The sequence below is a fragment of the Rhamphochromis sp. 'chilingali' genome (genome assembly GCF_963969265.1).
Source record: "Rhamphochromis sp. 'chilingali' genome assembly, chromosome: 2".
Classification (NCBI taxonomy): domain Eukaryota; kingdom Metazoa; phylum Chordata; class Actinopteri; order Cichliformes; family Cichlidae; genus Rhamphochromis; species Rhamphochromis sp. 'chilingali'.
Window position 1 is genome coordinate 47,557,611 of NC_137930.1, and position 13,130 is coordinate 47,570,740.

At 37.6% G+C, this 13,130-nt stretch overlaps 2 protein-coding genes across 3 annotated transcripts; one reads left to right on the plus strand and one right to left on the minus strand.

Annotated features, from left to right (window-relative positions):
• Positions 1-1,240: 1,240 nt before the first annotated feature.
• On the plus strand, positions 1,241-6,406 carry LOC308393057 (patatin-like phospholipase domain-containing protein 2; the record flags this gene model as incomplete). The annotated part of the gene is made up of 9 exons (XM_080876519.1): positions 1,241-1,427; positions 1,986-2,218; positions 2,306-2,371; positions 3,066-3,275; positions 3,360-3,420; positions 3,509-3,679; positions 4,437-4,578; positions 4,710-4,808; positions 5,025-6,406. The coding sequence occupies 9 exons, from the start codon at positions 1,241-1,243 to the stop codon at positions 5,281-5,283; spliced, it is 1,428 nt and encodes a 475-aa protein (XP_080732645.1). The 3' UTR covers positions 5,284-6,406.
• Positions 5,466-12,835, minus strand: LOC308393054 (G/T mismatch-specific thymine DNA glycosylase-like). Of its 2 annotated transcripts, XM_080876513.1 has the most exons (11): positions 12,679-12,835; positions 11,985-12,059; positions 9,997-10,163; positions 9,013-9,299; positions 8,841-8,910; positions 8,447-8,582; positions 8,273-8,355; positions 8,088-8,182; positions 7,507-7,678; positions 7,009-7,161; positions 5,466-6,638 (listed from the first exon to the last, which is right to left on the minus strand). In XM_080876513.1, exons 2-11 carry the CDS (start codon positions 12,041-12,043, stop codon positions 6,511-6,513), a joined length of 1,350 nt encoding a protein of 449 aa, XP_080732639.1. In that variant the 5' UTR covers positions 12,044-12,059; positions 12,679-12,835; the 3' UTR covers positions 5,466-6,510. The 2 variants fall into 2 exon arrangements, with proteins under 2 accessions (XP_080732639.1, XP_080732640.1); XM_080876514.1 differs by lacking the exon at positions 11,985-12,059 and having other exon boundaries at positions 12,679-12,822.
• Between the last annotated feature and the right edge of the window lie 295 nt (positions 12,836-13,130).

The window sequence follows — 13,130 nt, forward strand, 5'->3', positions numbered from 1 at the left end:
GAACACTAAAGAGTGGACAGAGCCTTTCAGACACTGGCACTAAGGGCTTGAGATGGTCTCCTACTACAACTATACATACCTGACTCTGTGGACTCCTTTAAAATGCATTTGCAAACTTGTCTTTCATATGTATATATTCCTGCTATTTTCTATTGTGATTCTTCCAAGTTTTTATTTTGTTTATTCCGTAAACTTGTATGGCTCTTTGTGACTACATAGCTGTATAAGTGTTTTATCAATAAACTCCTAATATTTTACTTACATATGAGTATTTAATGTTTACTTGGCTTTCATTTGGATCCATTCTTCTCACACACAGCCATAATGCTCAAATTGGAGCTTTTGAGCATTAACAAACAAATGAACAGTTTGATGTAAGGTCCAAGTGTCAAGTAAATAAATAGAAAGGTGTGTGTGTGTGTGTGTGTGTGTGTGTGTGTGTGTGTGTGTGTGTGTGTGTGTGTGTGTGTGTGTGTGTGTGTGTGTGTGTGTGTGTGTGTGTGAGAGCTGGGGTGTATTACTGGAGCTGTAAAAGTAAATATGTATCTCATGGTATTTTTGATTTTGATGTTGTTGTTTTTTAAAATATCTATTATAGCTCTTGTAACCACATAAATATTTTTCAGATATAAACAATACAAATAAGCCAAATATTTGATTTGAACAAAGTCACACATTTATGTTCAATATTGGGGCAAATAAATAGAATCACTTTATTTATTTTTTATTTATTTATTTTATTTATTTATTTTTTATTGTTTATTTATTTCACCTAATACAATGCTCATTGGCTAATATGATATAACACACACGTGTTTCTTGGATTTTTTTGTATCTCATAAATTATAGCCCTTCACAAACACCTACTAACCAGTCAGAATGGTCATGGCGTTTTCCCACTTGTGCCTCCCATATTTTTGTACACAGTGCGGAGTTGTGTAACTAATGAAAACTGTATCACATGTCATACAGCGGGCCAAATTACAGTTAGTGAGCAACTCCAGCTTGTTTTCTATTTTGAAACGTTTGAGCCTAGTAAGTTGTGCAATACCACACCATAGCCAGCTAAAACACTCCCCGTTTACATCTGACTGTAGTGCAGATAACGCAGGTCAAGTCAAACCTGGGAGGTTCCTAAATGCACCAGCTGAACTCTGAGACACGACTGACAAAATGACAATATTATAGATATCGTTCTGAGTTTTAATTAATCTTACAGTCAATGGAGAAACCAGGTAAGATGTTTAACTGGGTCGAGGAGTGGAACATCTCTTTTGCAGGCTGTGGATTCAGGAGCATTTACTACGTGGGAGCTTTGAGCTGTATCCTGGAGCGGGCTCCACAGCTGGTTCATGGTGCTTCTAAAATTTGTGGATCTTCCTCTGGGTGTCTCGTGGCTGCAGCTCTCACTGTTGGCATTCCCATTGGTGAGTCACATTTAATGTACACTGCAGATTACAGTTTGTCCAGCTCTTCAACAGTTTGTTTCTTAAAGAGAAATTAAAGAGGAATTCATAAATAAAATGTAACTCTTGGTATCATTCTCATACACAAAATTGACCAATAAAAATATGCAAGTTTATTTTATTTCTACATGCCTTGTTGAATATATGAAAACATTTTGTGTGACATAATTCATGTTTATTGCAATGCGTTGTATTTTTGTATGAAATTTTTGTCTTTTTTTCATTTGCACTTGAAGTACCCGTCCATTCATGAAGTTCAGGCATATCTCAAAACAAATGGTGTTGTATCTGACACTAGGCAGTGTATTTCATAAGTTCCTGACACACAAACAGCTGATACAACAGTGAGAGCAAATTCCATAGGTCGCACAGAATTCAAGGTCAAGTGAGCGGACTGTAGAGGAAAACAACTGCTGTGCAATAAAAAACAGACATGTGGATAATGCAATGATACATCATAATGTCACTGGTTCTCTACATTAGCCTGAACATTTGGTTCTGCTCCATTTTCTCCCTCAGAACAGTTGTGTGCTGATATTTTAACCACAGCGAAGGAGGCAAGAAAACACACCTTTGGAGTTTTCCACCCGACCTTCAGCCTGCTCCGGACAGTCAGGGACTCCCTGCTGGAAAAGCTTCCAGAAGATGCCCACCTCCGGGCTTCTGGAAGGCTCTGCGTGTCTCTCACCCGAATAGCTGATGGGAAAAATGTTTTGGTGTCCGAGTTTGCCAGCAGAGAGGAGCTCATTCAGGTTGATCAGATTGGTGACTTTACAGAAAAATTGTTGGGATCTTTTAGGCTTCTCTGTTCTAGTGATCTAACCTCTTTACCTTTGCAGGTTCTCATGTGCAGCTGTTTTTTCCCTGTTTACTGTGGTTTCATTCCACCTTCATACCATGGCATGGTCAGTAGAGCTTAACTTTTTTTTGTATGCTTTCTTTGCTTTTACTGGTCTTATTATTGAAATAAATGAGTAGAGATTTCTGTGCCATAGACCATAGAGAATGGGAAAGAAAAACCGCTTCAAAGCTACAGGAGCATTTTATTGCCAGATTTCAGAGGCAGGTAAATTTGGGAATCATAGAAGTGGAACGGGATATCATTCATATATCATATCAAATCCTTTCTCATCACGCCCTGTTGCAGTTGAGCGAAGACAACCATCTCAGCAGTCTCAGCAAGTTTCATAACATAACCTTACTAATCGGTCGGTGATGTTATGGTGGGCATGGCCATCTAATACAGTCTATGGCTTTCTTGGCTAAAAGACGCAATATCTGGAGGCTTTGTTACAGCCAAAGCTTTTAATTTTTTTCTCTGCTCACACGTTAATTTTAAACTCATTCAAGGTTTACATAAGGTAAGTGGCATAGAGCACACAGGTAAAGAGGCAAGCACACTTTAAATTATGATTGAGCATACAAACAGAGCACACAGCATACGTATGATCTTTATTTGAGAGTAGTAATCCACCTTTACTTTATAAATGCTATGGCTGCTTGGTATATGAGGACAGTTCGTGACATGTTTTTGTCACACTAGATCTACTTCGTCATCTCAGCTTGCCATCAATTTTGATCATTTTTCTTTCTTCTAAGCGCTACGTGGATGGAGCACTGAGCAACATGATGCCGTTGTCCGAGCAGAGAAACACCATCACCATGGCGCCATTCTCAGGAGAGAGTGACATTTGCCCCAGAGAAGGGTCATACAATTTCTTTGAAGTCCACTACGGAAACGTCAGCATTCAGGCCAACACAGGGAATGTATATCGAGTCTGTACATCCTTCCTCCCCCCCAGACTTGAGGTGGGTTCATGTTCAGAGCTCACGACTTTAAAGCAGTAGAGTGTACAGTAATGTTTAACTGTTTGTTTGTTTTTTGTGAGGCAGAAGCTGGCTGAGATATGCCACAACGGCTACATGGATGCTCTTTGTTTCCTGAGAGAGAAAGGTGAGATTTTTCCACCTTCATTTTCTTTAGCATTTCTGGTTTACACCATAAAGTTATATTAAAACATGTTATCAACCAACTGTCTCAGATCTGCTTACAGCACAAAATATTCACAGCAGTGCAGTGGTAGGAGCCAAATCTCCTTGCTGTGAGCAGACGAAGGAAGTGGGTCGTGCAGAAGAGAGGATGATGAAGTGTCACAAGGAAAACCATCTGGACCACAGAGTCATTGAGAACCTCCCAGTGGCTATCAAGAAAGGTAAGGAGGTCAAATGAGACGAGCTGATCATCAGATATACAGAAGTTTTTGTAAGACTTTATTTTAATTGAAAAAAAATGTCCTTGTAAGAGCGCTGGTTCAAATGGTAAAGAGGACACAGAAATGGAACAGGAAGAGTGTAATGATTTGGTATGAACATAAAACAATCATCTTTATGTTCGCCTTTCATGGCCATTGGTCCTGGATAAACCCCAGTGGAGGTGGTTGCATTGACTCACAAAACATCAGTTGTGGTGTACAAACCTAAACAAGGGGTCCTGAAAGCCTTTTCAAAGATTAACTTCTGACAGTTAATGACATTTAGTTAAATCGATTATATGTTAATGCTAACAAATTGAAAAAGTATTACATTAGGAGGGCATTACTTGCATCCACCATCTTGATACTGCTGTATTCTTCAAGGTAAGAAGATAGAGGAATCTAATGTAGCTCATATTTAAATAATCATAAAATATTTCTTTACAATATCCTCTCTGCTTTCAGTAAAATGGTAGGCTGTAACAGTCTTTCTGATCTATTCGGTGGATTTATATAGACTGCCAGGTCCACTGAGCAGCAGAATATGATGTAATCTTAAGATTTTAAACTAATGATTTAAATTTCCCATTTTATGTAAAATGTATTAAATTGAGGTTTAAATGAATGAACAGTGTCATTTATACCACACACTAGGTCTCTCACAGGTAGCATGACACATAATTTTATGTAATTTCCACCCTTTGTGTGTCTGTGTTAGTGCTATGTGAGGCATGCAGGGATAGTCATGACAGTAGCAGCTGGAGGCCGCATTACAGGGACTTCCTCACAATGAATTTGTTTACCCATCTACTTACCTTCCTCATCTTACCTGTTGAGCTGACCATCTTTTTTACCAAAAGGTAAAGTGTGAACTGTTTGATCTGAGAGTTCCCTAATATCCTATTCTCTACTGGGCTTTGGAATGAACTTGGGTTAACAACAGCAATTAGTACTTCAATTTCTTTCTTTTTTCTGTGTTTTACTGTGACAGCATGGTGTCATTCAGCTGTACAGCACTTTGCAGATTGTTACTGTGGTCTGCAGATTTCTACAAGCAGAAATGGAGTATTAGCAATGATAGCATCAACAGGTATGTGTACATAAAAATTCACAATTTTACCTCTTTAAAAAAAAAAACTGATTTAACCTTAGGATTATTAAATCTCATTTTTGGCTTTCTTTACATATGCCATGTCTTTGTCACTCCAACAAACTGTATCTGTTGCTAATATTATAAGGAGGTAACATTAATGAAAAGCTCATCCTTTGTGTGATTTTCAGTTTTTTTCCTCTTCATATTCTTCAGCGCATCTCAAGAGAATAACTGCATCTGCAGGTCATCTGGTTCAGACAGCAGGAATCAGAGAGGACGAGACATAAATACACAAACTCTGAAATCAAAGATGACCTCAAATTCTAAAATGAATCTCTGCTGGGACACCAATGGCAACATGGACCTTATGCCCCCAGTCTCAACTAGAACTGCATCTGGCCAGGTGATGTTAAACACACCAGGGAAGGGACGTGTAATCAACCATAAAGAAAGTGGAAAAAAGATTGATTAAAGGAAACCAACAAAGGAAAACAAACAAACAAAAAAACTTCAGCATTTGCTGAACTTGTTGACATCTTATCAACACCATGAGTCTAATTGTAATGTACAACAGGAAAATAAAAGGAAGCCTTTTTCTTCGCAAAGATTGAACAATAGCTACCATGTGATATTGAAACAAAGGTAAAACAAAAGTATAGAAAAAGCATCATCAGTAAATTTTAATGGACAAATGAGTCATTCCGTGTGACTGATATAATCATAAACATAACATAATTCTACAATTCCTAAAGCAAAATAAAAATAAAATAAAACCCATTATATGTTTCGTAACACATTTAAAGGCTGGTGAGATGATGCCTCTGCAGGACCTCTGACATCGAGTCATCACTTTGCATCTCATCAGTTCATAGCACCATGAATGTAACATTTTAATGCTAACCAAGTCCTCCCTGCAAACAGAGGATCACACAAGCTCACACTGATCAGTCAAGTTTATAAAATAAAATTTCTGGAACTTATCTGCTGTTTAAACAGCAGATGTGAAAGTTCTCATTTACTGCATTGCAGTGCAGTGCAGTACAGTACAGTACAGTAAAAAGGCAAAACAAAGGTTTAAATGATGTGTGACTGTCTTTGAAAAGACAGTCACACATCATTAGCCACTTTCAGACAAGTATTAATTTGTATTCATCTTACAGCATCTTATCAATGGGCACCCCTGGTCACTCTGTTCTAAAAGTCAGAAGGGCAATCTTATTGGGCCAAACCTAGTAATATTTACGAATCACTTTAAGAAACAGACAGTATAAAAACTGGTGCTGAAGCACCTTAAACCAAAGGTCGGCATAATGATTCATGTGGTTGTCAAAAAAAATTCTCTGGAATAATGGTATGTGTGAAAAAAGCTCTGAGGAACATTACCATCACTTATGTCAGGACAGAGCACCATCGATGTTGAACGCACTGTGTCTGAAAGAGGCTACTGTCAAGTCCCTGATTTCACATATTTAAAAAGACTGCAGTGAAGACGATCATGCTGTATATGTTTACAAGATCACAAAGAATTAAAAAGGTGCAGAAAATATATTCTGCAAATTTTCTAAAAAGTCCACTATATGTTTTTTTTTAATATTCCACTCAGACACTAATTAAAAAGGAATTTTAAAACCTGACAAAAAAAGAGGTAAGAGCTAAGTTTGCTCAAGTCTCTGTGTGTAGCACAGGCAAGCCCTTTTCCTCATATGCTACCATCTTTTGGTCCGCTGCCTATGTCTGGAATCTGATCTGCAAAAGACTGGGTCATCCACTGTCCGTCTGGGAGCTGGCCATCAGCTGTTTGTGATACAGTCGCCTCCTGCGCTCCTTCTGGGGGTGGAGAACACAGAAACAGAAGCATTTTTCTATGCATGTAAGATGTGAACGAATGATGTCTGTAGCAAAGTTCATGCTCATGGTTACTCCAGCTCCTGGCCAGGATTGTGCCATCACTTTAAGACAAATTACATATGTCCGTGCAATTACATAACGCTACATTCACATCTGAGTAACAGACGGACTTATAAAAACTGAAATTTATACAAACTACACAGATTTATGCAAATCATACAAACTCAAGTGTCTCAACAGGTGGAGAATACAACTACCTGAAACTAGGAACCATAAGCGCCGAGGACTGTAGATGAATGTTAGGTGCATCCGAGCTCGCCCTCAGGCTCACCCTATCTGAATGACTTACCTGTATTTTCAGCAGATGAAAACGTGCAGTGACCGTTGCTCTGGCTTTCAGCTTGGCTTCCTTCAGGTCCTCTCTCGACATATGCTCCGCCATAGGCATCTTCATAACCAGGGTCGTATTGTTCTTCCTTTATTGCCAGCCTCTTGGCATCCTCTGTTGATATAAAAGGGGAAGAATTAACAAAATGCTTTAAAAAATTAATAAAATGGACAGGATATTAAATTAATGACTTCACTAATTTTAGTGGCTTTGAGGCATTTCTACAATATTAAAAGTAGGGAAAGTATCTATGGTAAATAACAGCGTAGTAGTTTTACTTTTTAAAAATTGAATTTTAATTAAAATTTCTAATTAAAGCCGCTGTAAAGGTACTTAGTGGTGAAATTCAGGTTAGACAGCCAAGTTACACATTTTTTTAAAAGAAAAAAACAAAACAAAACCCAAACACGCATACGCATGCACACACACACCCACCCACCCAGCCCTGGTCATGCTTACCCTTGGCCAGCTGAAGGTCAAACATGTAGTTGACCTCTTGGATCTCTGTGCTTCTTTGGACACCCTTCAGTTGGTCTCTGAGTTCTCTCAGTTTGATGTAGAAGTGGACTTTGTCCTGAGCACGAGGGAATTGGGCGCAACGAGCACTGGATGAAGGCATCAGAAACAAAGCCTGCAAAGAAGAAATAAACTCTTAAGTAAAGTCTTCAGAATGAAGTATCAGTTACTTTTAAGTATCACACTTGCAGTTCTTAATTTTCTAGTTGTCTATATTGATTTCCTTTGATATCAATATGTTGATCATATCACTTCTAACACAAAATATAAAGGCTTGCACATTCAATTTCGGGTCAGTTCCTATAATTACAAATTTAAGCCTTTATGAACAACATACTAGAAAAATTTTATTATTCTTAATATTATTTTCACACTTTGAACATTGTCTATTAAATTTATTGAATAAATACAAATAACAGATGAAAATATTTCTTAAATATTCTTGAAGAACAGCATGTATCTGTATCATTTCCACCAATATCTGAAGAAACTTTTAAAAACCTGACTGAAAACTGAGTTCTCACCACGTCACAGTCGGGGATCTTGTGTGGCTGCAAACCAAATTCGAGTTTTTGTGGTTTTTTACCAAACAGTTCTCTGCAGAACATTTCATAGATGCCTGTGGACAAAATAAGATAACTATTAGCTTAACTGACTTAAGCAAACTGTTTTATGGCAACTATTGCTCTTTGTTAGTAGGTGGGCTTACATTTTCCATTGAACACAGCAATAAGTGGCTTGTATTTTTTCAGCTTCTCCACAAGAATTTTGCCTCCTTCACGCAACTCTTTACTGGTGAGATGAAATGAAAGAAAAAGGTTTATGAAACCTATAAAATATTTATTTTCTAATATGATGACTGAAATCTTTTACAGTCATATACCTTGTAAGATCTTTGCTCCCTGGTGTTGCCCTGGCCACCATGTTGGTGAAGCCCATTTTATACTTAACAGGTAGGACGGTGTCATGCATGTGGTTGAGCTGCTCATCAGTAAATCCAGACAGAAACAAACACTTCCCTGAAATCAAAAAGTGACCAGGTGATTCAGCACCAAAGGCTAATAAATACGGACATTTTATTGAACCTGTGTACCCAGAAGAATTCCATACAGGAAGAGAATTTACAAACTTCACAGAGAAAGGACCAGGACATGTTTTATTCTGTAAGGTAAAAATCTGCACCACTGTGTCAGCAAATCAATAACCTTTCTGAAGCCTAAGATCCATTTTTATGTTACCACAAGACAACTCAAAATAATTACAGTATCATAACTTACAGAAATGATTTCCAGGACCTGGAAACCATCTTCCAATGAAAGCTGCCATCAGACCTGGATTGATACCAATCTGAAAGCAAACCGGTGAGGTTAGCCACGCTTATGTTCACATTATGGTCTAGCAGTGAACTAGACATAATATATAATTATCCAACTAAAAAGTGAATCTTACAATGACATAGTCTAGGTTGTAGTCCAGCAGGTCTGGTAGAGTCTTTTTCATGACCTCCTCCTCTGACATGCCCTTGAAGCGGTCTACTTTCCTCTTTACCTTCTTGAAAGTTTCATCAATCTTCTCCTGTTTCCCATCAGCCGGAGCTGCCTTTTTGGGCTTTGGACCTGGTTTTGCTTTAGGTGCATTTGGGTCTTTTGGTGGCTTTCGTGCCTTTGGGACTTTTGGTGGTGTGGGTGCCCCTGGTTCCTTGGGTTGAGCTGGTCTGCCTCTCTTTTTAGCTGGAGCTACAAGAATTGAGAAAACAAAAATAAAAAAAGATAAGAGACCATGATGTAAGTACTGTTGGAAGTCATTTGCTCTTGTGTGGTGTTAAACTGCAGTTTTGGCAGACTATTTCTATATATCATCATGCCCTAATATACAGCAAATAAATTCTATTAAAAAAAAACACCATATATAATGGTAAGACTGTCACACTAAACTAACATTAGATCCTAAACTGAGGATAAAGTGCAACAAGGGGAAAAAGTTTATAACCCGCAGTAGATTTTTCTTTGTGAACAGGCTGCGGTCAGCTGCCCTAGCAAAGCTTCCTCCTTCCTCCAACTTATCAATACATACTTTACACAACTGAGTTACTGACTACACAATATTCATGCTTTGGTTAATAAACTTACTTCCCTTGTCACTGTCTATGAGCAAAAGGAACTCTGAGCGACTGTAGGAAGGAGGAAGCCTTTAAAGCTGAGCACATCATGCTTAGGTGTAGCTCCAGCCAATTTACCTGCTCCTGCTGAACATCATGCAGCAGAAAACAAAACATAAAGGCCTAGTGCCCAGATAGGCAATTTAACTCATAATGTTTTGATGACCCCTATCAGACTAAATTACAGATTAACTGAAGGAATATCATTCCAGCCCATTTTAAACCCTGATCCTAACTTATAACTAGGTGTTAACACAATAAATATATCAAAGTACGTTTTGTCAAGTTGGTAGGTTCCAGCTGATCCATCACGGGTTCCGGATTAACCATGTTTGCCATAGCTGGCTCTCCAGCTTGATGCTCTGTATAGTGAAACTGATGTTCAGGAATGACGTCTGAATATTGAGCCTGGAGAGCTTGAAACTGCTGGGCAGACCGAACCCTGAGGTGGAGGAAATTTAGAAAAACAAAACAAAAGCACAAAATGGTTAAGTATTTTTACAACAATCAAGTTGGCTGTGTGAGATGCACTGTGGAGTTAAAACAGATGTTAGCTGGATTACATAAACTATGTGCTTTTTGTTTAGGTCTTTTTGTATTTAGCTGAGTGGTGATAAAAGAGCAAACACATTGATTTTAATCATCTAATTACTAGAGATGGCAAAATACCACTTTTTTATGTCCGATACCGATATCATAAATTTGGATATCTGCCGATACCGATATGAGTCCGATATAGTGTTTTTTAATCAATAAAACTGTTTTTTTAATATCTTGCTGCATTTTGTATAAGTTCATACTCAAGTTAAAATAAACAACAACACTAAAGCTATTCTGTTATACCTGTATGTAAAAAATACACTGCCCACAAAATATTTCATAGTTCAGCAATACTGATCAATCAAATAAACTTAAACCTACTCCATCCTTCCTATTCTGGTATTTTAAAGAGTACTTAGCAGAAATATTAAGCAACCTAACTAATAGGGTTGCAAACTCCCAGCAAAAAAAAAAAAAAAGGGAACCACCCCCCACCCTCATGATGCTTAATCGACGTAATCAACTATAATTTGATGCAGTGTGAAAAAAAATGCACAGAAATAAATTATTTTTCAAGAATAATTAAATAGATTCAACACCTAGTGGGCCAAAAACAAACAAGAGAGACGGACTCGCGACAGAAAAGCCAATCAGCTGATCATTAATCAGTTTCACGATTGAAGTAGCATCAGGAGAGTGAGAGAGAAGAGGCAGTCGCTCCATATATCGGTTGTTAAGCTTAACGTGGGAATGCTTTACAAACATTCAGAGATGAACTTACACACTTGCTTTACTTCTCTCTGGGATAACTTCATCGGAGATGAAATGCCGGTTTGGTAGTGAGGCTACAAATACACACAGCCGCTCTATCACGTGAGCACACTGCTCCGACGTGCCTATGAGCCGAGTTACACCGTGTCGCAAGTTTTGTGAGGAGCTTTTTTTGATATTTAATGGATCGGATTACATTTTTTATTTCTCTCCGATCCAGTAATTTACGTCCGTATCTGACCGATACCAATACGTAATATCGGATTGGTTCACTTCTACTAATTACAAGATCCCACATGTTTAATTTCAAGCATTTCTGACAGTAGTGCAACTTCATAAACTATTTAGTATAGCACAAACAGATTAAATCTAATTAAAACTAAACAAAAACATCAACAGCCTTAGTGGTTCTGCTATAAAGCAGGTTTACTGTGAATTAAATCACTTCTAAATATAGTAGGTAGAGCAGAAAAACTGGCACCTGACTCTATACTCTTTTCAAAACATTTAATATATGTCCGATTCAACTGAACTTATGGTTTTTGCTTAAACTCCCCCCCCCCCAAAAAAAACCCCCTCTTGATTCTTGTGCCTGAAGAAAAGCAACAGCTTGAATATTAAAAAATCCTGTAAATGAACTGAAATGATTTTGACATCTCTGTGTTAGCAAATCAAACACAACCACATTTTTCCCCCAATTGTGTTCCACGTATCAGATCACATCATAAGAACACTGAGCTCTGATTAAAGAAAATATACACCTTTATAACAATTGTTCATGATCCCAAATGGCATATTATTAAAAATAATGATGTAAAAAACAATACAAAATGTCAAACGGGCAACTATGTGCACATGCTTTCATTTCATAGTATCACACTTTGCCAGTTAGAGGGCAGCTGACATAATCTGGGTCCAGTCTGGCCACACTGTGGTGAGGAGGAAGACTCACCACTGTTGAAGGTACTCCGGAGATACAACAGGCAGTGATCCATTCAGCTTTTCTTCCATCTTTTGGGTGGTTTGACTTTATTAAATAAATCAATACGGATGTTGAAGAAACACAGCTAGGTGATGTACATGTGGTTTAACATATAAGAGTTTGGCAGTACATGAAATTGAACGCATGTGACAGCATACTTTAGTCAGGCTGTGGAGTTGTACAAGACATAAACCAAAACACAAACACCAACAAAAGATAATTTAAATGGCCGTGATACATTAAAGTAAAGTCAAATTACTAATAGCCGAATAGATTTAGTATTTATAACAGTGGATATTTTAAATAGAGCATACAGTATACACCTGCTAAAATGTTTACCCTTTTCTTCCATGGCTATGCTAACTAACAAGCTAACATGAATTAAAACGGTTATACATTTCCTGTTTTAAAACAGGTTTAGAATACGGTGCAATGAGGTAAAAGTTCGCGTTTGTGGCTATCAATTCAGATAATGATGACTATTTGTGGTAATATAAATGCTAAGATTTAATGCTATTCAGTAGCCGTGCCACAAGTACAGCTAATGTTAGCCAACGGCTAGCCGGGCAGTTAACTTAGCATGGATGAATGGCTTCGCTTCCACTAAGACTTCTCCCCATGAAATTGTAAACAATTTCTTAATATTATTACACGTAAAACATACCTGTTGAGGGCACTGATGAAACACTTCTTTTAAGGTAAGATGGTTATTATTTTTCCATATATTCACACACTTCTATTCATAACATTTGAGGTGGAACAGATGCAACAAAGACATGACAATCCTGCTACTCAACTTTGACACCGGAACATCTTAAGGGTAAGATGTAGGGATGAATATGAAAACTGTTCGTTATTGTAATAGGGAAAAATAGCCCTATTGAATATTTTTGCATTATAAAATATTTTTTGATATGTTATTTTTATAAGCATATCGGAGAATAGTGTTTTTAATGCAAATTTGACGGTATAAATCGTTAGAAATGAAAACGACACGCCCCTATTTTCGGATTGGTATGAGCTGCTCAGTTTAAACTCCGTGAGGTTGCTGTCTATTGGTTGACATCAGTCCCTAATTTTGCAATTAGGTGCAGCATTTCTGTATTAAAATATTTT

Excerpts from the sequence above, each read along its gene's own strand:
- LOC308393054 (XM_080876513.1), bottom strand. The coding sequence starts at position 12,043 with ATGGAAGAAAAGCTGAATGGATCACTGCCTGTTGTATCTCCGGAGTAC. Across the intron at positions 8,583-8,840 it reads AGGTCCTGGAAATCATTTCT|GGAAGTGTTTGTTTCTGTCT; the intron begins GTAAGTTATGAT and ends TTTTGATTTCAG. Across the intron at positions 7,162-7,506 it reads TGACCTTCAGCTGGCCAAGG|AGGATGCCAAGAGGCTGGCA; the intron begins GTAAGCATGACC and ends TTATATCAACAG.